The following is a 21,192-nucleotide window of genomic DNA, read 5'->3' on the forward strand; positions in this document are numbered from 1 at the left end:
AGAGAAGGTGCTAGAGGAAAAGCGGGCGCTAACTGCCCAAGGACCTGTTCTACAGGAACCCAGACTTCCCTAACAAGGGGAGGTGGGCAGGGGCAAGCTTGCAGCCAATGGGCTGACTTCAGAGCTTGTGGGTGGTCTAAGGAGTGGTCCTTAACATCAAACATCTCCAGGCACCAGGGTGAGCCCCAGCCGTTCTGACACACTGCGGTTACCTGTTCCCTTGCTGACAGGATTCATTTTCATGATCACAGATCCTATTTACAGAAAACCTCCCAGGCAAACCCAGAGTTGCAGAATTACTTTGAGGGGTGGGGAGAATACACAAGATGAGGAGGAATTTCTGGCAGGGGTGGGCAGAGCACTCATCACAGAAGCTTTAGCCAAGAACTAGTCCCAAGCCTCAAGGAGGAAGCAACGACCTAGGAAGGCAGCCACTTTATTACAACAGTAAATTCAACCCTCCACACAGTAACACAAGCTCTTTTGCACCCCATTACCTGGGCCATCAGAACATCCTGCAATGATGAAAATGTCCCACCAGGCTGTCCAACGTACAGCAGCACTAGCCACTTGTGGGCAGAAGTGTGGCTGCTCCAGGTGAAGAAGGGAAATGTGAATGTCAACGTGACCATTGGCTCAAGGCTACCGTAACAGACAGCACAGCTCTAGGCCTGGCCAGGGCTAAGGGGGGTGTGCTTCAAAAGCTAACTGGAGACAGAAGGAACGGCAGAAAAAGTCCTGCCCCTGCTCCCTTGGGCAGGGGTGAGTGGATAGGGGGTACAGCTGTAGCTGCTAAAGAAGGGGAATATTAGAGAGGGGGGACACCACGGGCACGCCTGATGAGGTTAGCCAGTCTCTTGGCCAGGCCACCCGATTTGGGCTCCTCAATGTGGAAGGTCCGGGTGAGGAGATTGTAGAAGGAGCCGTAGCACACAGCCACCACAGTGCATGTAAGGCAGATGACATTGTAGGGCATGCTGAAGTCAGGGGTAGGCAGGTTCACTAGCAAGGGCTCTGTGTAGAGTCGCACAAAGTAGCTGGAGCCATCAGACACCGGGAACCTAGGGATGGGAAAGAGGGGGTGAGATGGGACTGGCTCTTCCTCCCTCCCTGCCCGTCTCCCACCTTGAGTCCCAGCTTCTACCACAGTCCCAGCTTCCAGATCCCAGTCTTGAAACCCTGTAAAGAAGCATCTCATAGGAAAGTGCACACGCACACATGCATGTGCTTGCTTGAAGGAGAGCGACCAACACTGAAGGAAAGGGCTTGTCTTGCCCACTGCCTTAGCCTAGTCTCGGCCTAAACAGGTGTCTGCACAAAAATAAGTAACTTCTTATACTACCACCACCAGCACCACCCTAATTTAGAACAATCTACTTTCTGGGCTATGAACACAGGGGGATGTGCCAGGTTGTACACCTGGTGCTTTCTAAAGTCCCTGCCACACAGTAAGTAGTTCTGCTGTTAATGCTACTAGCCTCCTATTTGTTGACGCAGCGGCAACTTGGAAGCCTGTTTTACATCTTCACACATTTCACAGACCACTAGGACTTTCACAAGGGCTGATTAAATCTCACATGACTTTGGAAGGCCCAGTAGGCAGCTGAGGACCTGAGAGCAGGAGGGTGTGGTCACACTTACAAGGTGTTGAAGAGAGGACTCCCTTCCCAGTCCACTGGTTTGGCGGCTACCACACTGGGCACGAGAGCGCTGAGGACAGATGGGCTGCAGAGAGGCAGACAGACGGGCTAGGTTCTTTACTGGCTCCTTCCACCAAAGGGTCAGAGCAGAAGTGGGGGGCATGCAGTCTATTGGGGTAGATCCCACCTGACATAGAAGCCGTGGTTGGGGTCTGGTGTGTACTCTGTCCACTTGAGCAGGGCCCGCTCAAACTGGATGGAGACCTTGGTGATGGAGTTGGCTGGTAGCTGAATCAGCATCTCCAGGAGGTGGGGCTGCTGCCGGTCCTGGGCAGGCTGGTAGTGGATGTAACCTGGATGGAGGCAAGAGCTACCTAGACTCTGTTCCTAAAAATCACACTACCTACACCTCCTCCCCCTCTGCCTTGGGACCAAAAGGAAATCAAGCCAAGGAAGAAATGGGTTCTCAGAAAAGGGAGAACGTGTTTCCAGGCAGCAATTCCAGGATATCAAGAGGCTGCGCCACGAACGCTGCAGACCATCAATCTTCATATCACTAAAACTGGGGCATCTCGGTAGCAAAGAGGCTCATGGGTAAAGACACCTGCTACTGAGCCTAACAGCCTTGCTTGCTTCACCTGGAACCAATGGTGAAGGAGAAAATCACCTCCTGCAAGCTGTCCTCTGAACTCTTCACACACGTCCCAGAACAAAGACCCTCCCATAAATAATCAATAGATAAATAAGTAAATAATTAAACTGGGGCACCAGACATCACTCTCTGATATAATACAAGAGGAAGTCCACAGAGTCATTTGGGAATTCTTGCCAAAAATATAGGCCATAAATCTAATCAAGTTTCTAAATCTAACACCAGCTCACACTAAACAGCAGCACAAGGACAAATCCAGAATGTCGAACATTCCTTACAAACGTTATATAACGGACGACCTAGTTTTAGCAAATAGCACTTTTTAAAAAGTACGTATATGAGAGAGCCATAAGACCTCTTACTTTGTAAGTGAATTAAAAAATAAGATTAAAACAAAAAGCTGCTAACTGATATAGATTGGTGTTAGCACTTACCAAGCATGAGGTTCTGGATTCAACCTCCAGCACAATCATGTTTTTCAGTAGTTCTTTTTAAATTATTATTTTATTTTTGTTTTGTTTTATGTTTATGTGTATCTGAGAGTGGGTATGTGCTCATGAGTGTAGTACCCAAAAAGGCCAGAAGAGAGCATCAGATTTCCCCAGGAGCTGGAGTTAGAGGTGGTTGTGATCTGCCTGATGTGGATGCTAGGAACCAAACTTAGGTCCTCTTAGAAGAGTAGTGAGTGCTTTTCACCTGCTAAGCCATCTCTCCAACTACCTCCACCACTTGTATCAATATTTAAAAGAAAAAGCTGGGTGGTGGTGGAGAATGCCTTTAATCCCAACACTCAGAGGCAGGTGGATCTCTGTGAGTTCAAGGTCAGCCTGGTCTACAGAGCAAGTTCCAGGACAGCCAGGGCTACACAGAGAAACCCAGTCTCAAGGAAAAAAAAGTATGTTGGAGACTACTAAAAGTGTGATAGGCAGGTGGAAACCTACTGTGCTTGGGTGTGTTCAAAATTCTCTAGAGCCTGAAAGAATAGGCCTATGCTCCTAGCTGCTCAGAAGACTAAGGAAAGCAGATAGATGAAAGTTCAAGGCCAGTCTGAGCAGCTTCACAAGACTCTGTTTCCAAGTGTACAAGTCAGAAGAAAGGTGAGCATAACAGTGAATCCCAGCAGGCCAGCCAAGGCTATGCAGGGAGACCCTATCTCAACAAACACACACACAAACATCAACCACAAAAAACAAAACAAAGAGGGCTGGGGGTATAATTTAACAGCGAGCACTTGTCTAGCATGTACAAGGCCCTAGGTTCCCAATACTCTAGTAGCAAAAAAAAAAAAAAAAAAAAAAAAAGGCACAAAATTCCCTGAGGAATGTATAAAATATCCATATAGAGTGTCTGAAATAGTTTTGAAAATATGGGAAACATGACTTAAAAGTTCCCCAGACCAGGCAGTGGTGGTGCATGCCTTAGTCCCAGCACTTAGGAGGCAGAGGCAGGTGGATCTCTGTGAGTTTGAGGCCAGTCTGGGCTACAGAGCGAGATCCAGGAAAGGCTCCAAAGCTACACAGAGAAAGCCTGTCTCAAAAAACCAAAAAAATAAAAAACAGACAAGCAAACAAACAAAACAAAAACAAACAAACACAAAACCAAAAAAGTTCTTTAGTTTGTCCCTGGGATTGACGTCAGCCTCTTTCTTCATCATCAATACCGCTGATTCCAAAGAACAGTGCTCTGGTGCTATGCCAGGCACCCAGGAGGAAGCATCAGCAAATGTCAATACTTCCTTAAAAAAATAACAAAATTTCTTTTTTTTAATTTAATTTAATTTAAATTTATTTATTTGGGGGCAGGGTTCAAGACAGGATTTCTCTGTGTAGCCCTGGCTGTCCTGGAACTTTCTCTATAGACCACTGACCTCGAACTCAGCAATCTGCTTGTCTCACCCTCCTGAGTGTTGAAATTAAAGGTGTGCACCACCACACCCAGCAAAAAAAGTAACAAATTCTAAACTTTCCCTCTGTGCTGGCTAGTTTTATCTCAACTTGACACAAACTGGAGTTCCCTGAAAGTAGGGAACCTTAAATAAGAAAGTGCTTCCATAAGAAGGGGCTATAGGACACTTTCTTAATTAGTGATTGATGGGAAGGCCCAGTCCATTGTAGGTGGTGCCATCCCTGGGCTGGTCCTGGGTTCTATAAGAAAGCAAGCTGAGCCAGCCATGAGGAACAAGCCAGTAAGCAGCTCCTCTCCATGGCAACTGCATCAGCTCCTGCCTCCAGGTTCTTGCCCTGTTTGAGTTCCTATCCTGACTTCCTTCAGTGATGGACTATGATGTGGAAGAGTAAGCCAAATAACCTTTTCCTCCTCAATTTGCTTTTGGTCATGGTGTTCATCACAGCAACAGAAATCCTAAACTAGGACAGAAGTTTGTACTGGGAGTCAGGTATTGCTGTGACACGTGTTGTTCCTGGGAGGATTGTGGAAGGACCTTGGGCTAGAAAAGTCACTGAGTTCTGAGAGCTCAGTGGGATGTGGGAGCTTGGGAGATAAGAATGTTGCAAGCAGTGCAGACGATAGAGGCCTGGCTTGGGAAGTTTCAGAGGGAAGCAAAGACTCTACCTGGCCTTTTGTGTGAAGAATCTGTGGTGTCTGGTCAGCTGCAGCTGAAGAACTGTGAGTAACAAGAGACCAGAGCCACTAAAGTAAAACCTTTGCTTTTCTGGGACAATAAATGCTGGCCATCCGGGGCTGAAGAACTAGCAGTGACTAAGAAGCAAACAGCATCACTGAGGTGACTGACATCTTCTAGGAAGTGTTTTCTTAGAGTCAGCACACAGAAACTGTGTTCCAGAGGCAGCCAAGATTGTAGCTTGTGCTAGGCAACTAACTTTGGTCGTATAAAAGTCACCTAGGTACCAGGTGGTGGTGGCACATGCCTTTACTCCCAGCACTCGGGGAGCAGGGCCAGGTGGATCTCTGTGAGTTCTAGGCCAGCCTGGTCTACAGAGTGAGATTCAGGATAGGCACCAAAACTACACAGAGAAACCCTGTCTCGAAAAACCAAAGATTCATCTAGGTAGCACTGGTTTTGAAGGTATGAAGGTGTCACAGAGAACACCTGAGGCTTGGCAGGGTTGGAGTCCCTAAAGACAGCCCAAGAGAAGATATCGGTGAACGTGTAGCCCAGTGTCAGTAGAAGATCTCAGCATGTTAGAGATGCCAGCACCATGGGATGACCACCAAGAACAGCAGCAGTGGAGTGGAGCCAGCTGGAGCCTAGAAGACAAGCTGTGTGCTGCAGGGGGCAGAGCCAGAGATGTGACCCGAGCCCTTTAGAGGAGTCCAGAAGACTGTGAGTGAATCCTAGACATTGGACATTGCGTTACTTATACTGCTGGAGTTTGGTTTTGCATTGTTCAGATTATGACTGTGTCTGGTTCTTCCCTCTTGAACTGAGAAGCATTTAATTTATTTTTGATTTTACAGGAACCCACAATTGAAAGACTAAATTTTTTCCCCCCGCAAGACAGGGTTTTTCTGTGTAGCTCTGGCTATCCTGGAACTCTCTGTGTGTAGCCCAGGCTGTCCTGGAACTCACTCTGTAGATCAGATTGGCCTGAAACTCTAAAGGTGTGTGCCACCACCACCTGGCTGACTTTGAAATTTAAAAGAAATTGGCTGTTTTAGAGAGATGAAATTTTTAAATGTCTAGGGCCTTTCAAATCTGGAATGTTGATATTAATAAATGATTTAGGGGAAGAACAAGAAAGAAAAGATTCTGTTTTAACAGTGATGTGTTTTCATATCAAGATGACAAGGGGTCAGCCTGTTCACTCTCCCAAGAAAGCAAAGAGACCATATATCCCACCCCCACCATCTCCTCAGCTTCCATGACCCGTCTGTCTTAGACTGCTATGAATCAGAAGGACATGCTCACAGGTTCAGGGAGGAGGAAGGTCTGAAGCTGCTGCCCTTGAAATGTTCTAAGAACCATCAGCAGCACAAATTCCAGAAATACAAAAGTATGGCCTTTGCTTTGTAAGTTACTTCTGGAAGCTTTCTGCTGTATTTTTAAAACGTTCTTAACCCTCTCTTCCGCCTTCACAGGCCTTCAGGGGTACTTTGGGAAGTACTGAGAAGGAAGTCTGGAGGTCGGTCCTAAAGAGAGAAGGAGCTGAGGTGAACTGGTGTGTGTGTGTGTGTGTGTGTGTGTGTGTGTGTGTGTGTGTGTGTGTAACGGCTGGGGCTTAGCTCCTCACTTGGTTTGTTCTCCTTGCCCTTGGAGGTAATGGTGAGGGTGTGCACATACAGCCGCAGGTACCAGGGCACAGCATCCAGCAGTAGCACGGGGAAGGCCCGGTAAGGGTGGGAGTTGTACAGCAGTGTGTTCAGCTCTCCGTTCTGCAGTCCGTAGCCACTCACATACCGCTGCGCGTGCAGGAAAGGCACGGGCAGGGCTTCTGCTAAGAGAAAAAGAGTCAACACTGAATTCCCTCTGCAGCTCCCTGATCCATACTCAAGAGTCCCAGAGCAGGGAAAGCTCTGCCACAAGAACTGGGACTCGTGGGCTCTGGAATCATCCAGCTTCCCTCGATCACAAGGCTAAGATGATGACTATTACCACGTGCTCACGTGTCCAATACTGTGTCCCTGTCCTGCCCACACCAGCATGCTCAGGGGGTTCCCTCTGGGAACAACTGTAATGAACACCACTCTTTTACAGTATATGAGTGGTAGATATGATGGTATTATTTATCACTCTATGCCTAGCACATGGCACAAATTCGAAACTATTTGACCAGCTAAATGTACGAATGAACCCTATTTTACATTCATTATTACATCCCATCACTAGGTATTAATGTCCCGGTTTGTAGTAGACACTAAGGCTCAGCAGAGGTAGGAACTGACTCAGTCATTAAGCTTAGAAGAGGTGGGTTTAGAACCAGTAACATGAATGCAGAGCTGGGTCTAAACCCTTATAAACTTGAAAAAAAGACATGAAATCAAGAGTCTGCCCCCTTCCCTCATCGACTCACCATTCTCTGGAGGCCTCTTCCATTTGAGCTGGAGGTTGAGGCTGCGGGAGTTATTGATCACAGCTGTGTCAAACAAGTCATAGACAGCATAGGTCTTCTGGGTGCCCAAAATGACATCCTGGTACGTGGAGGAGGGAGGAGGGCTCACCTCCAGTGTTCCATTGTCCTGGCAACACAAGAGCAGCACTCAGAAGCAAGCAGAGGGGCAGGCTGACATTGAGGAAGAGGGTAAGCGTGCAGCTAAACACCTTGGTACCTGGCTGTGGCCTGTGATGTCCACGTAAACTAGGCTCTGCGATGCCAGAGGGCAGGCCTCTGTGAGAGTCCGAGAGAATGTGCGGAAGAGAGACCAATCTGAGAAGAAAGAACGGGGCTGGTTGGGTCCGTGCAGACTGAGCAGGACTGTGACAGGTGGGCGGAGATGAGGTGCCAAGGCAGCTTACCTTTCTTCCCCTGCCCCGTGATGAAGGCATCAAACACAACTGAAAGCGTCTGCCTCAGCTCCCAGGAGACGCTGGTGCAATGGGCATCCTGTCATAAGGGCCGGATGGTAGCAGTCATGCAGCCACACAGCCCCAACGACTAACTTGGACACAATCCCTATCTGTTTGTGTATCCTCTCTTCTACTGACTTGCTACTGTTCCCTACGGAGCACCTGACCCTGAGCCAGATCCCATGTCAACAGCTTTATGAGCATCAGTTTGATGAACTATTAACCGCCCCCAAAGTAGAATCTATTATTCTCATGTGACAGATGTGAGTTCAAGGAAAGGAAATGATTTCCTCAAGGTCATGCCAGCTGGCGAGTGACTGAGCCAGCAGCTAGCTGTACTCGCACAGTGCTGTTCCTGACTTTGTGCTCCACGATAAAGATTTATTGAGTGCTTCCCAGGCAACCACTCAATGACCCTGGTGCACAGCCAATGCCCCACATAATGAGTACCACTTCTGCCTCTCACTACTCACTCAACAGAATCAGACAGATTTACCTGTACTGTCTCTCAGGGCCTCTGGATAACACCTATCCCCATTCCCCATGGCTTACTCTGCAGATAGGACGGATATGCACTGCCTGGGAGTGGTAGCTGGTGTGGAACAAGCGATCTGCCTTCAATAGCACTGAGAGACCTGCCTGGAGGAGACAGGAAGAGATACAGGGCTGGTCAGTACCCTACATGGAGCACTTGACATGGGGCACAGATTCTCCTAAATACACCCTGGCTGCCAGGCTGCGAAGGGACGTCTTCGAACTCCCTTCCCCTTGTGGGACTCCCACCCACCTACCCACACCCACCTTGGAACTACAAGGCAAGAGTTTCTTCCATGGGGTGAGGTTCTCGGTGCAGACAACCTCCCGAGGTAGCACAGCATAGCGCAGGAAGTAGTGATCGGTGTCTGAGGGAGACAGAGGTTTATCGAGAGTATACCAGGAGCCACACTCCAAAGATGTGTGTGGCTCCATCTTCTCCCTGGGCCACTCTACCACCACTGCCAAGTCAGAGTAGGCAATGCAGATAGAGTTTTAGGAAGCTACCTGCACACCCATGGGATCTAGGATCTAGCCCAGCTGTGGGAGAGGAGCCCGCAGGGAAGGAGGCAAATGTTGGGGTAGAAGGTACAAGGAAGAAAGACCTCAAGGGCTATCTCACCATTGGCCAGCCCCAGAGGTTTGAAGGAGGCAGTGGGAGTGACAGTATTGGTGGAGTCGATGAAGTTGAGGGATGCGCAGAAGATCCCCGAGAGGACATTGCTGAGCTCCTTCCAAGATTTGTCCACACTAGACAGAGACACACACCTACTTACTGTCCCATGGTTATACCTTTGTAACTCCAGATCTGTGTGACCTCCTTCATACAGCCACAACTAACTGCCAAGTCCATGGTAGAACGAGGCCGTATCTCCACCGTGACCAGACGATGGGAGTCAGAACATCACTATCTCTGCTCAGTGATGCCTTTGCCTCACCTTACCTCCTTAGCCTCTTCTCTGGGCATCTTGGCAGCTCTGTAGGTCTTTGTTCAAGTGGTTCATCTTGCCTGGGAACACTGCTCATGGATTTCTGCTGCCTTCAAAGTTCTGCCCCATTCTTGTCCCTCTCCTCCAAGGAGCCTTTTCTGCTCTCCTCAAGCACACTGCTCCTTTGCTCTGTTATGTGTATGAGCACTCAAGACCCCACTTAAGTAAGTCCCTTTCAGGAGATGGCTAGGTGGCGGCAGCATCTCGCGCTAAGAGCCATGCTTCATTTGGCGTGCGTAATACCAACCCATATAGCATTCCGTAAATTTTAAAATTACTTGTTGATATTTAAAAGTCAGTTTTCATGCTAAAGTCTGATCTCTCTTGACAGCGACAGTCTGAGCACACTAGACCTCCCCTGTCACATGGTCGCAATCCATAGGAACTGAGTGGTGGCTGTCCACTTCAGGCTGTCACACAGGCTCTCTCTTGGATCTGCCACAACACTAGCATTCCCCATCATTGCTCTAAACCTGGTGATATTTGTGCCATGGATCCTGACAGGGTAGTTAAGAGGCAAATGAAACATCCTGAAACATGCTTTTCATGCTTCGTCAATGGTTCTACTCCTTCAGTCAGGGTGCCAGCCCACAAATGTTTTGTTAGGCACGGATATTATTTTTTAAAATACAAATGAATATTTGTCTAAAAAAAAAAAAACACCTAGTTTGCCAATTATTTGTGGCTTTACATGCCAATAATAGGCACCAATCACCTGCTATTTGCCTGTTTAGGGAAATGCATATAGTATCTCGGACTTGAAAGTATTCAGGATAGAACATTCACTCAGCAAAGAACATCATTCTGCGTTAATGTCATTTCTTTGCGTTGCACATGCATGCACACTCATGCACACAGTTGCAGAGGCCAGAGGTCAACATTTGTTGGCTTCATTCCCTCTCTCCTTTTTTTTTTGCGTGCGCGCGCGCGGGGGGGGGGGGGTGATTAGAGTCTCTTATTACACTGGAGTTTACTGATTCAGCTAGACTGGCTTGTCCAGCAAACCTGTTCCTCCTGTCTCCACCTCCTCCTCAGTTCTGGGATTACAGGCCTGCATCATCAGCTCGGCTTTTTAAGTGGGTTCTGGAACTTAAACTCAGATCCTCAAGCTTGAGTGGCAAATATTTTATGGCTTGGCATCTCCCCATTCCTTACTTCCAAAATCAACTTGGTGGGATCGCCACCTGTTACAGCAGCTAATCCCCAAGGGCAAAGGCAAGATGACAACACCTTCCCCTGCCACACTCCCTCCATGGCCTGTAACAGTCTCCAAGATCGGAACTCACTCTGTGACAGTGTCTTGGAACCAGACCCAGAGCTCTGCACCTGATGGAGCCTGCAGGAAGGGTGGCCCCCAGTACCGGGTCCTCCAAAAGCCTTGCGTGAATGACAGGTGTAGCTCCCGCAGCGAATACTTGGAGATCAATTGCCCCAGAGCTTTGGGGAAGAGCCTGTAATGAGACACTGAAGACACCAGGGCAGGTGAGTGGCGACCCAGGCCCCGCCCCAGATACCGCTCGCTTTACCACCTCAGTAAGGTGTCACAGAAATTTTTCTCAGGTCCTGAACTCACCTCCTTCCCGCTGCAGATCCGAATCCCAACGCGTACGGAACTGGAATGTGGCGGCCACGTCGCCGGAAGGCAGCGGAGTGATAACAAGCTCCTCTCTCAGGCTGTCGCGTGGGCGCTCCGCGTGGCCCCAGCAGCCCCGTACCACCAGCAGCAGGCACAGCACCGCGAGCGGCATGGCCGCCGCCATGCCTGCGGCCGCTTCCGCCTCCCGGCAGCGCCCGCGCCCACCAAAGCCGGCATCCAATAGGAAGAGCGTGTGAGGAAGGACTTCCGGTGACGTCCCGGAAACCGCAGTGCGGTTACCGGAGGGCAAGGAGACCCGGCCACAAATCCTGGCGATTGCGGACTCAGCGTGAAGGGGCGTGGGCTTGTGGCGGGGAGAGGCGGCTGGCCTGAGGGCCCACGCACCTCGAGGTGTTTCCAGCCACTAGGAAGTGCTCAATATGCAGTATGGCCATGGACGTTGAAGGAACGTACTGAGAAACCCCACTACCGAGGGCTGGGATCACTGGTGTGAGCTGCAAGCGTCGCGACTGCTAACTTGGCTCTAAACCTAGCTAGCAACTCTGAAGGCAGAGCTGCCCTACTACCCCATCCCCGTGGTCTTTTATTATAAATAATGTAAACTGTATGACAAAATTGAAAGAATGAGCAGCTGTTAAACATTTCTCTCCAATCGTGTACATTTGTTCCATTAACACGTTATGGGTGAACACTAGCAAGTCCACTCATCTATCTTAGCTTTGATGCCACTACAGAGTAAATTTCACACACGGATGTACTCCATTCTCAAGAGTTCGGTTTTATTCACATTTCTCTCTTGTAAAATCAGCTGGGTTTTGGATTAATATTCCATTGTAATCCCCAATCTTAACACAAGGTATAGAATGTTCCTTAGATCTGGGACTGGGGATGTAACTAACTCAGTGGTGGTAGAGTGCTTAGCGTGCATGAGACTTTTGAGTTCATACCCAGCATAGCAGTGTGTGTTGGGAGGGAACCCCCAAACTTAAAACATAACAACCAAAAGTCCCACTTCCCAGAAAGTGGCTAATACCTCTTCCTTGTCAATGTCTAGCTCCAGAACACATTCTAGAGGCAACTAATGTTCTTGTAATAGATTGATCTGTTCTAGGACTAAACACAGCAACTTTTTGTCTGTTCTTTTTAGAAAGAAATGATTTCAAAACCACATTGTGCAGACTGAAAGCATGGCTTCATGGGAGTTGGCTCTACATCATCCTGTTGTCTCCCAGGACACAGTGCTGTGTGGCCTCATGTTCCCATGTGTCTAAGACTTTCTATTTATTGCTGTGCAGTGCTAACATTGTGTGTGGATAAACCAGTTTCTCCATTCTGTTAGTAGGCCCCAGAGTTCTTGGCAGTTTGGGTTATAGGGGACAAGGCTGATTATAGTCTATATAAGTTGCTTTGTAGATTTAGGTCTATCATGTCCCTTGGAAGAATATTTAAGAGCAGGATGGCTGAAACAAAGAGAAAGTGCACTTAACGTTTAGTACAAAATGGACCGTTCTCCAAAATCTGTCATTTTATTTGTCTATTAAAAATCTGCAAGTTAGCTGGGCAGTGGTGGTGCACACCTTTGATCCCAGCACTCAGAAGGCAGAGGCAGACGGACCTCTCTGAGTTCAAGGCCAGCCTGATTTACAGAGGGAGTTCCAGGAAAGCAAGGACTACACAGAGGAATCCTGCCTCAAAAAACCAAAATAAGTAAGTAAATAAATAACAACAACAAAACTCAAAAACCAAGTTCTGGTTGCTCCACATCCTACTAAACATTTGGTGTTTTTAGGTTTTGGACTCAGCTATCTGGATGGTCTCACTGTGGGATACTTTGCATTTTCCTCACTAATTGTGCTGAACACCTGTTCATGTTCTTGACAGTCATTCATGTGTCTTCTCTCATGAAAGATCTGTTACCTTTTTTGTACAACTTTTTTTTAAAACTTTATTATTGATCTGTGGCTGTGCCAATATTAAACTGACTTGTTTTTTCCACTTGCTCTCTGGAAAACACATTCATGAAGGATTGTCAACAGACTCTTGGGTGAATCTCACAACTATATTTCCAGGAAGAGCCCAAACTTGGTCATAGGAAGGCCTGCCAAGATAGACTCCAACAAGAAATGAATTGTTAAAATATGACTTTGGGGCTATAGAGAGGACTTCCAGATACCTGTGTTTGGTTCCCAGCACCCACGATGGCTCACAACTGCCTCTAATTCCAGCTCCAGATTCAATGCCTTCAGCCTTTGAGAGCCCCTGAGTTCATGCGCACAAACCCATATGCACACACACACACACACACACATAACTAAAAATATGTGGAAAAATGACTTCATTCTCCTACATCTAGCATTTCTGATCCCATTAGACTTGCAGTAGCAAGGGAAAGACTAGATGTCAGGAAAGGGTTCAGAGCCCTCATCTGTGTAAGTGTAAACCAACCTGAGGGGCACTTCTCATCTGTAAAAACCTACTTTCTGGGGGCTGGAGAGATGGTTCAGTGGTTGGAAGCACTTACAGCTCTTGCAGAAGACCTGAGTTTGGTTCTCAGCACCCACCCTGATTTGCCCAACTGCCTACTACCCTAGCTCTAGTGCCCTCTTCTGGCCTCCATGGATAAACATACACAAATAAAAGAATTAAAAAAAAAAAAAAAAAAACCCACCTTTCAGGGTCATTGTTAACATGTAGGAGATTAATAGCCCTATCTCTTCAAATGACTTTATCAGTTGAGGGCCATCTTCATTTAATAGATAAGGAAACTAAAGTATGGGAACTGAAATATTTAAGTTCACAGTGTGTGATGGAGCCATGAAAAGTGGCTACATTACCAGCCTCCAAAGGATTTCTTACAAAGGAAGCTGCCATCATGGTTATTTCAGTTTATGCTGTTTCCTCCTGAAATTGTCCCCATCGTCAGAGCCCACCCACCTCCTGTGAGGACTCGCCCTGCTCCTGTAGCACGCCAGTCATCCGAGCAATTGTACTGTGGCCTTCGCCCGTGTTCTACTTCCTCTATCTGGGGCATGTCTGTTCTAGAAGAGCTCTTGGTCACCTTGGTATTTTTGTTATCTGTACAAATGCCAGCACGTTGTAGGAATACTCAGTCATATCTAAATGAACAATCAGACATAATACCACAGTACGGTTTTCCTCATATTACCATGCTGTTTGCAGGATTCTGCACACTCCTGGGGACTGTTACAAGGTAAGGTTTGACTCTCCTGACCTGTGATCCCTTCTGTTCCTTCCATAGCACAAGGTTCTGCAGAGATGAATTTAGCCTTCTTCCCTCTCCAGAGTCTATTAGGATGTCTACCCAGTAAGCCTTGCAATAGAAAGAAGCCACACTGTGGCTTGGAAGACTGAACACTGGGCTCCTTAATTTGGAGTTGGCTCTAAATCGGCATGTTGTCTCCAAGGATACTGTGTAGCCTGAGGAAACAGTCAGCTGTAGATGAAGCCTCTGAAGGCTAGCCAGACCCCTGTGGTTTGGCAGAAGGAGAGGTCATTGTCCCAACCAGGAAGTGGTCTTGTGGTCCCATTGACACTAGTCTTTTCCAGACAGAGCTGGGACTCATACTAGCTCAACTGGAGGTCTCCCAGGGACTTACAAACAAGTCTATTTCTCAAGAATGCTAAAGATCCCTCCCCCAAGAAGGCTCCTGCTCCAAACTCCACAATCTTAGCATTATGTGTCTGGAAAACTAAAGGATTTATTGGAATGTTGACGGTAACCAAGCAAGTACAGCTTCTCATCATTCATCCTGAAGAGTGGTGGTGGTCCCCAAAAGCCCTGTCAGAGCTTGATTGGCTCAGAGGCCCATCAAGAGAGGTTGAGCTTTGCTATACTCAGGGAAGGTGAGCACAAACAGGGGCTGTTGTCTGTATACAGCAAAGTCATAGGCAACTTAGAGAAATTCTAGGGGTTAACCTAAGGCCTAACTTAATAGATGATCTCAGCTTGGACCCAGAGACCTTTGGGCAGAAGGTATTTATGCTACAAGTTCATAGAGACAGTGAAAAGCTGAAGGACACTGTAGCTTCCTTGGAGATGCCACAAATTTCTCAGTATCCTTAGAATAGTAACTTACAATGGCTTCCTGGAGGGAAAAAAAATGAAACTGTAAGCCAAGTGTCACTCAGCCTGAAGAGCTTTATTTAGGCTAAAGGTCACCGATCCTGCAGGTAATAGTTTGATTTGTGAAGGGAGGCACGTCTAATGACTAATGTAAAAAGTGAACTAGAGATCCTTAAGGCTGGGTCCTAAAATTTCTTCCATTCAACATTTCCTGCGCAAGTTCATTCTCACTATGGCTTCACTTCCCACCATGTATTGATGAATGCATATTTGTTATGTTAGTTTTTCAGTCTAACCCTTTAACTCAGGTTCCACAGTCATGGACCCAGGAGTCTGCTTGTCATGTTGTCTTGGATATATCAAAAACACTCAAACTCAATACATCTAAAATTTATTACAATTTCAGCCCAAACCCTGCAAACCGTCCTATAGGATGAGATACACACAATGCTGGTGCCTTTGTCCCCTTCCTTTCTAACTCACCCATTAGAAAGGTTTCCAGGTTAGCCTCTGAAGCCTGACTCTTCCACCTTCGTCTACCCCAGCACTTCTACCCTGGCTCCTGACTCTTATTTAGGTGAATGCAGTCTTCTGGTTACCAGGCATTGATCCCTCCCAATCAGTATGCCACAGGGGGCCTCCAGTATTTCTTTCTTTCTTCCCTAGCTCATTCCTACTTGCTATTCAGATGTCAGCTCCAGTGTCACTTCCTCAAGGGAGACCCCCTGGTGACCTCTCTGAATGGGCTGCCTGCTTTGTGGCACGAGTCACAGTTGCAAATTTATATTTGGGCTCCACTACACTGAGCTCCATGACAGAATCGAATTTTCCTTTTCTTTTTCCCTTTTTGGCCAATACTGTACTTACATTTTACAGCTGTTAAATGCCAGTATGTAATGTTTATGGAACAATTAATGTCAGTTTGTTTATATCCTGCTCCAGCCTAAAAAAGGTGATCACCACCTCCTACTGGACCACCATGATCGCTTTCATACATTACTGTGTTATTATTTGTCTGTCTAGAGCCGGCCTTCTCCAGTATATTCTCTAATCTGCAGCCAGAATTACCTTCCAAACAAGCAAGTCCAACCGATGAACAAGACTGCCTCCATCTTAGGCTTAAATCCATCTTATAGTAAAGACAAATAAGGTTCATTCCTATTTATGATTAAACCTGTTTCTCAAGCATTGGGCTATGGTTCTTTATTGCCTGATCCAGGAAACAGCAACCGTGTCTTAGTTTCAAAACTAATGACCATTTTTGCAACCCTACCTTTGTTTCAAAAGGTTGCAGTGACTACCTGTTGTTATGACTACCTTGTTATAACCACCCTGTTATGGTCTGCGCTCCTGTAACCCCACCTATTTTGCCTGCCAAATCCCCCATTTGGAAACCCCATATCCCTGAGCTATAAAAACCTTATCTTCCCCATGTCCAAAACTGACCTTCTGAACCCCTCCCGTAGGGACAGACAGCCTGTATACACGAATAGAAAAAGTTTGCTTTAATTATTTGCTTGCTTTAATTAATTCGGCCATGATGATTTGGGTCAGTGGTCTTTTTCCTCACGTGTGTGTGTATGTGTGTGTGTGTGTGTGTGTGTGGTTTTTCGAGACAGAGTTTCTCTGTGTAGTTTTGATGCCTGTCCTGGATCTTGCTCTGTAGACCAGGCTGACCTCAAACTCACAGAGATCCACCTGCCTCTGCCTCCTGAGTGCTGGGATTAAAGGCATGTGCCACCACCGCCCGGCTCTCCTCACATCTTTTGAGATTAATAGAACCACTTCTAATCCTTCATTATTCCCAGTGAAGTCCAACTCTTTAACATGGCCTCTTACCATGCACACTGCTAATGGCTACTTTCCTCTTGTTCCCTAGTAGCAAACCCCTGACTAGTTGAGACAGTAAAGTGCCCTAGAAAAAGGGGTACTAGGCTCCCCCAGATGTGTTTTTCAGAGATGTCAGCTAGTTCTAGAATCTAAATGCACTGGCAACTCAGTGATTTGAAAGGGTTACTGTCTTTCCAAAAGCTAGAATCTTCTCTTCTAGAGAACACTGTGTCAAAGTGTCTATAAAATGTCTAAATTCAAACATTTTCTGTTACAAATTCTGGGCAATGAAACAGAAGGTGGACCATTTCTTACAGTTTCCAGGTGAGAACAGACCCCAGGCTGTGCCCTCTTTGCCCATTCTCCATTCCTTCTCTTGTTTTCTGCCATTTTCAAAGCCATGCTGGCTGATGCTTTGTCAGCCATCCTAAATATGAGACACGGGCGAGAACTGATGTTATGTGCCTTGGGTGGTTAGGGAAAACAACCCCGAAAGCTGCTCAGTGCTCAGTTCCTATGGAGCTCCCCACAGCCCCATGTTTTGGACTTCTTTAGTATGAGGAAATAAATTTGTATCTTAAGTCATGATCTTTTACTAGCTGTCAAACTGAAACCTAATACAAGCTTCAAAGAGTTTCACAATCTGACCTTTGTCAAGTTTACCTCTCTCTGTATGTTTTCAAATCCAACTATTTATCCAAACTAAATGCTTTTTAGCTTCTTTACGCTAGTCTCTTAGTCTTTTCTTCTTCTGCTTAATTTTATTTTTTATTTTTGAAACAGGGTCTCATGAAACCCAGGCTGGCCTCAGATGTCATGAAACCACAGCTGCCCTTGAACCCCTGATCCTCCTGCCTCCACCTTTCAAGTGCTGAGAATACATGCATGCATGCTCCCACATCCAGTTTCTCTTTCCATTAGTGTTTCCAAGCTGCAGCTTCTTCCTGGATGGGGTCCCTCTCCCTCTACCCAGCTTGGCTACTCCCAATTGTCCTTCAGATCTCAGTTTAGATCATTTCTTCAGTTTTGTTTCTTGACACCAAAAGAGGACTTGATCATGCTACTTACTATACTGTGAATTATATTTACCTGATTTCCTCCATAGACAGTAAATGCTGTGATAACAATAAAGTACTTCATCGTCCTTAGAACTCTATTCCAAATGCCTTGCAGAGATATTAAAGTCTTAAGTTTTTCTTGACTAGATGGAGTAAATGAATGATGGGGATGTGGCAGAGGTTAGTTAAGGACGGCAGCCTTGGTAACTGCAATGAAGAATGAGCTGAAATGAGTGGTATATTATCGTTTATTATGTACACTATGTCCTCTTCTGGAAAGACTTACAGAGACAGGATTACTGCAGGACAACCTCACAGCGTGCCACATGGAACTCCTCAGAACGCCCCTTCAGAGACACTGACTCAGGAGACTCTAGTGGAAGACTGCAGGGTCATTTAGGGGCAGGGGGGTACTAAGGAAGCAGTGGCCTCTTGTCCTACCTCATCTTCCCGCTTCTCATCTGGAAGTCCTACCACAGAGGAAAACCACTGCTGGGAGGGTTGTAGCAGGAGAAGGTTAGCAGAAAGCGGGGGAAGGCTAGTTCTCAGGTCCACCATCCACCAGTCCTTTCCTCCCTTTGTGCTGATGGTCAGGAAAGTGTCCGGTCAGAGTGCTCTGCTGGGCCTGGGATCTCCTCCCCATTGAGAACAGCCAGATTGGTCAGTCTTCAAGAGGCCCACTGCTAGCTGCAGGGTCCAGGCTCTGCCCCTCCATCATCCCCATCCTCCTCCTCATCAGACTGTGCCAAGGGTGTGTCTGCTCCCCCATCACTTGGATTTGGACTGCGCAGGTTGGACGAGTCAGAGGACAAAGAGGAGGTTCGGGATGTGGTCCTGTCTGGTGTGGGTACCGGCAGGCTCAGTCCCTCTGGATGGCTGTCCATTCCTACCCAGAGGGAAGAGCTGGTTAGGACCACACAGAGAGCTTTAGAGAACTCAGAGATGTATCTGGCCAGAGAAACTGAAGTACAAAGAAGGGTGGGCACCTGTCCAGAATTACTTCCCCATGCAGTAAGGAGCCAGGATAGGACCTCCAGCCCCTTCCATATCATTACACCATCCTATGTGCTGGAATCAACCCAAGAGCTCAGGCTCTCCCTCACTTTTTCATGAATGGCTGTAGGCAATTCATTTTCCCTGTCAAGGAAGGACTCTGTCCTTCCTGTGAAAAGGACACCTACATTTCTAAGTTTTTATGGTAAAATATTAAGAATGCCTGTCGAACATCTGAGGTCATCAGAAAATAATAGCAATTTGTATTTTTGCAGACAGGATCTTGTTCTGTAGCTGGCTTCAAACTCCCCATCATCCTGCTTCTGTTTCCTGAGGCCTGTCATTAGACGAAGTAGCAGTCTCGGTAGCAGTTTTAAGTAAGAGTATGTGTCTTATATGTTAAGCATCTAGGATTGGGAGCCAGATAGAGTTTGAATACCAGCTCTTCCACTTCCTGCCTATGTGACTGAACTTCTCTGAGCCTAATTTTCTTTTCTTTTCTTTTCTTTTCTTTTCTTTTCTTTTCTTTTCTTTCAGTGCTAGAATCAAACTCAGGGTCTTGTACCAGCCAGGCAAGCATACTGTGTATATTGTGCTTCTGAACTCAATCCCTAGCCTCTAATTTTGAGACGGGGTTTCTCTGTGTAGCTCTGACTGTCCTAGATCTCACTCTGTAGACCAGGCTGGCCTCGAAATCATGGAGATCCACCTGCTTCTGCCCTGAGTGCTGGAATTAAAGGTGTGTACCACCACCACTCAGCTTCTAATTATTTATTTTTTATTATATTATTTTTTTTTTTTGGAGCTGAGGATGGAACCCAGGACCTTGTGCTTGCTAGGCAAGCACTCTACCACTGAGCTAAATCCCCAACCCCCTAACTTCTTTCTTTATGAAATGAAGTCTACTCCCTATCCTCATAGAACATTATAAAGATTGAGAAAGGGGCTGGAGAGATGGCTCAGCAGGAGGACCTGTGTTCAGTTCCCAGCACCCACATGGCAGCTGACAACTATCCAGTTCCAGGGGATCTGACACCTTCACACCAATGCACATAAAATGAATTTAAATAAATCATTAAAAAAAAAAAAAGATCGAGAGAAAATATGTGCAATATTAAGAACCCAGTAAACTGTTTGGTAAAATTTAGTATTATGACTAAAATCGCTTAGGTTGTCTAATATCATCATTATGGGTTTTTGTGTTTGTTTTTTTGTTTGTTTTGCCGGAGCTGAGGACTGAACCCAGGGCCTTGCACTTGCTAGGCAAGCGATCTTCCACTGAGCTAAATCTCCAACCCCCTATCATTATGTCTTTCATTATTTTAGTTATGGTAATTACATGAATTTCACAAATATAAAAATTTAAAAGCTAGATTAGTTAGCCATTCCTAGACCAGTTCCTCCTGAGAGTCAACTTCCCTAAATCAGAACAGCCAGCTGTTTCCAGCAGAGACACATACTTACAACTTCTACTTAAGAGTCTTTCCTAGCTCAGATGTGCAACCTCATTTCCGGGCCCAAATATCCAGTTCTGACCAAATGGTACCCGGGTCCCCAAAGCAGAGAAGCATACCAGACATCTGGGGAGTTGGTGGAGAATCCTCACAAGGCAAGAACACATCTGCTCCATCCTGATCTGCAAGGTCAATAAATTCCACCTGCTCCAGTGTGTCCACATTCACCTCCATAGACGAGATGCTACCTATGGGGGCTGCAGATGAGAGAGCTTAGGGCAGGCAGACCAGGCTAAAGCTGAGAGGACGGTCAGACTTGCCTGAAGGTCCCCATTTCAATTTACTGGGCCACAAAAATCAGGAAGGGAGATAGCCCCAAGATTTGAGAGCCAGAGGGACATCTTTCCCAACCCACCCTAATTCTATTCTTCAGGACTTGAAACTCACGTCTTTGTGACTCGAGATGCAGATGGGATAACGGGAAAACGAACTCTGTCTCTGGCTGTAAAATGTCCTCGAAGAATTTCTGCCGCTCCCTGAGACGTAGCTGCTGGCGCTCCAGGGCTGCTCGGGGATTTGGGTCCATGTCAGCCCCTGGGGGGTAAAGGAAGACAAAGACACTTGTGGGGATGAGAGAGAAAGAAGTGGGGGCTTAGGCACAAGGAGCCCTGTGGGAGCCAGCATCCCAGCCTTTGCTTCCAGTCTGGAGAGCACTGGCCTTGGCAGCCTCCTTCCCTCCTGTGAAACAAAACTCATCCCACCAACTTCAAGCTCATAGAGAGGAAGGGCCGGCCCTGGTTCCACAAAGGGGATGTCAGTTCCAGGCACCGCGAGAGCCTGCTGTTAATCCAGGCTGCCAATGGCTGCCTGACTGCT

At 46.9% G+C, this 21,192-nt stretch overlaps 3 protein-coding genes across 8 annotated transcripts in view; all 3 read right to left on the reverse strand.

Moving 5' to 3' along the window:
- Positions 1 to 419: 419 nt before the first annotated feature.
- Positions 420 to 11,103, reverse strand: Pigt (phosphatidylinositol glycan anchor biosynthesis class T). 2 transcript variants are annotated; one of them, XM_036185262.1, is made up of 12 exons: positions 10,874 to 11,103; positions 10,587 to 10,764; positions 8,934 to 9,061; positions 8,579 to 8,679; positions 8,330 to 8,416; positions 7,727 to 7,814; positions 7,540 to 7,637; positions 7,284 to 7,449; positions 6,504 to 6,704; positions 1,828 to 1,993; positions 1,642 to 1,725; positions 420 to 1,061 (listed from the first exon to the last, which is right to left on the reverse strand). In XM_036185262.1, exons 1-12 carry the CDS (start codon positions 11,058 to 11,060, stop codon positions 809 to 811), a joined length of 1,737 nt encoding a protein of 578 aa, XP_036041155.1. In that variant the 5' UTR covers positions 11,061 to 11,103; the 3' UTR covers positions 420 to 808. The 2 variants fall into 2 exon arrangements, with proteins under 2 accessions (XP_036041155.1, XP_036041154.1); XM_036185261.1 differs by having other exon boundaries at positions 6,504 to 6,707.
- Positions 11,104 to 18,099: 6,996 nt separating this feature from the next.
- Dbndd2 (dysbindin domain containing 2) overlaps positions 18,100 to 21,192 on the reverse strand; it is a 32,721-nt gene continuing 29,628 nt past the window's right edge. For all 5 annotated transcript variants that reach the window (XM_036185534.1, XM_036185539.1, XM_036185538.1 and 2 more), the window contains exons 2-4: positions 20,764 to 20,910; positions 20,436 to 20,573; positions 18,100 to 18,755 (exon numbers count right to left, since the gene is read on the reverse strand). In XM_036185534.1, the coding sequence (XP_036041427.1) occupies positions 18,553 to 18,755; positions 20,436 to 20,573; positions 20,764 to 20,902 (480 nt within the window). In that variant the 5' untranslated portion in view covers positions 20,903 to 20,910 and the 3' untranslated portion in view covers positions 18,100 to 18,552. The remainder of the gene's footprint in view (positions 18,756 to 20,435; positions 20,574 to 20,763; positions 20,911 to 21,192) is intronic.
- Positions 20,853 to 21,192, reverse strand: part of Sys1 (SYS1 golgi trafficking protein) — a 32,466-nt gene continuing 32,126 nt past the window's right edge. Inside the window, exon 4 of the mRNA XM_036185542.1 lies at positions 20,853 to 20,910. Within this exon, the coding sequence (XP_036041435.1) occupies positions 20,904 to 20,910 (7 nt within the window). The 3' untranslated portion in view covers positions 20,853 to 20,903. The remainder of the gene's footprint in view (positions 20,911 to 21,192) is intronic.

Source organism: Onychomys torridus, chromosome 4 (genome assembly GCF_903995425.1).
Source record: "Onychomys torridus chromosome 4, mOncTor1.1, whole genome shotgun sequence".
NCBI lineage: Eukaryota > Metazoa > Chordata > Mammalia > Rodentia > Cricetidae > Onychomys > Onychomys torridus.

Excerpts from the sequence above, each read along its gene's own strand:
- Pigt (XM_036185261.1), bottom strand. The coding sequence starts at position 11,060 with ATGGCGGCGGCCATGCCGCTCGCGGTGCTGTGCCTGCTGCTGGTGGTA. Across the intron at positions 7,638-7,726 it reads CACGGGGCAGGGGAAGAAAG|ATTGGTCTCTCTTCCGCACA; the intron begins GTAAGCTGCCTT and ends CTTTCTTCTCAG. Across the intron at positions 1,726-1,827 it reads AACCACGGCTTCTATGTCAG|CCCATCTGTCCTCAGCGCTC; the intron begins GTGGGATCTACC and ends GCCTCTCTGCAG.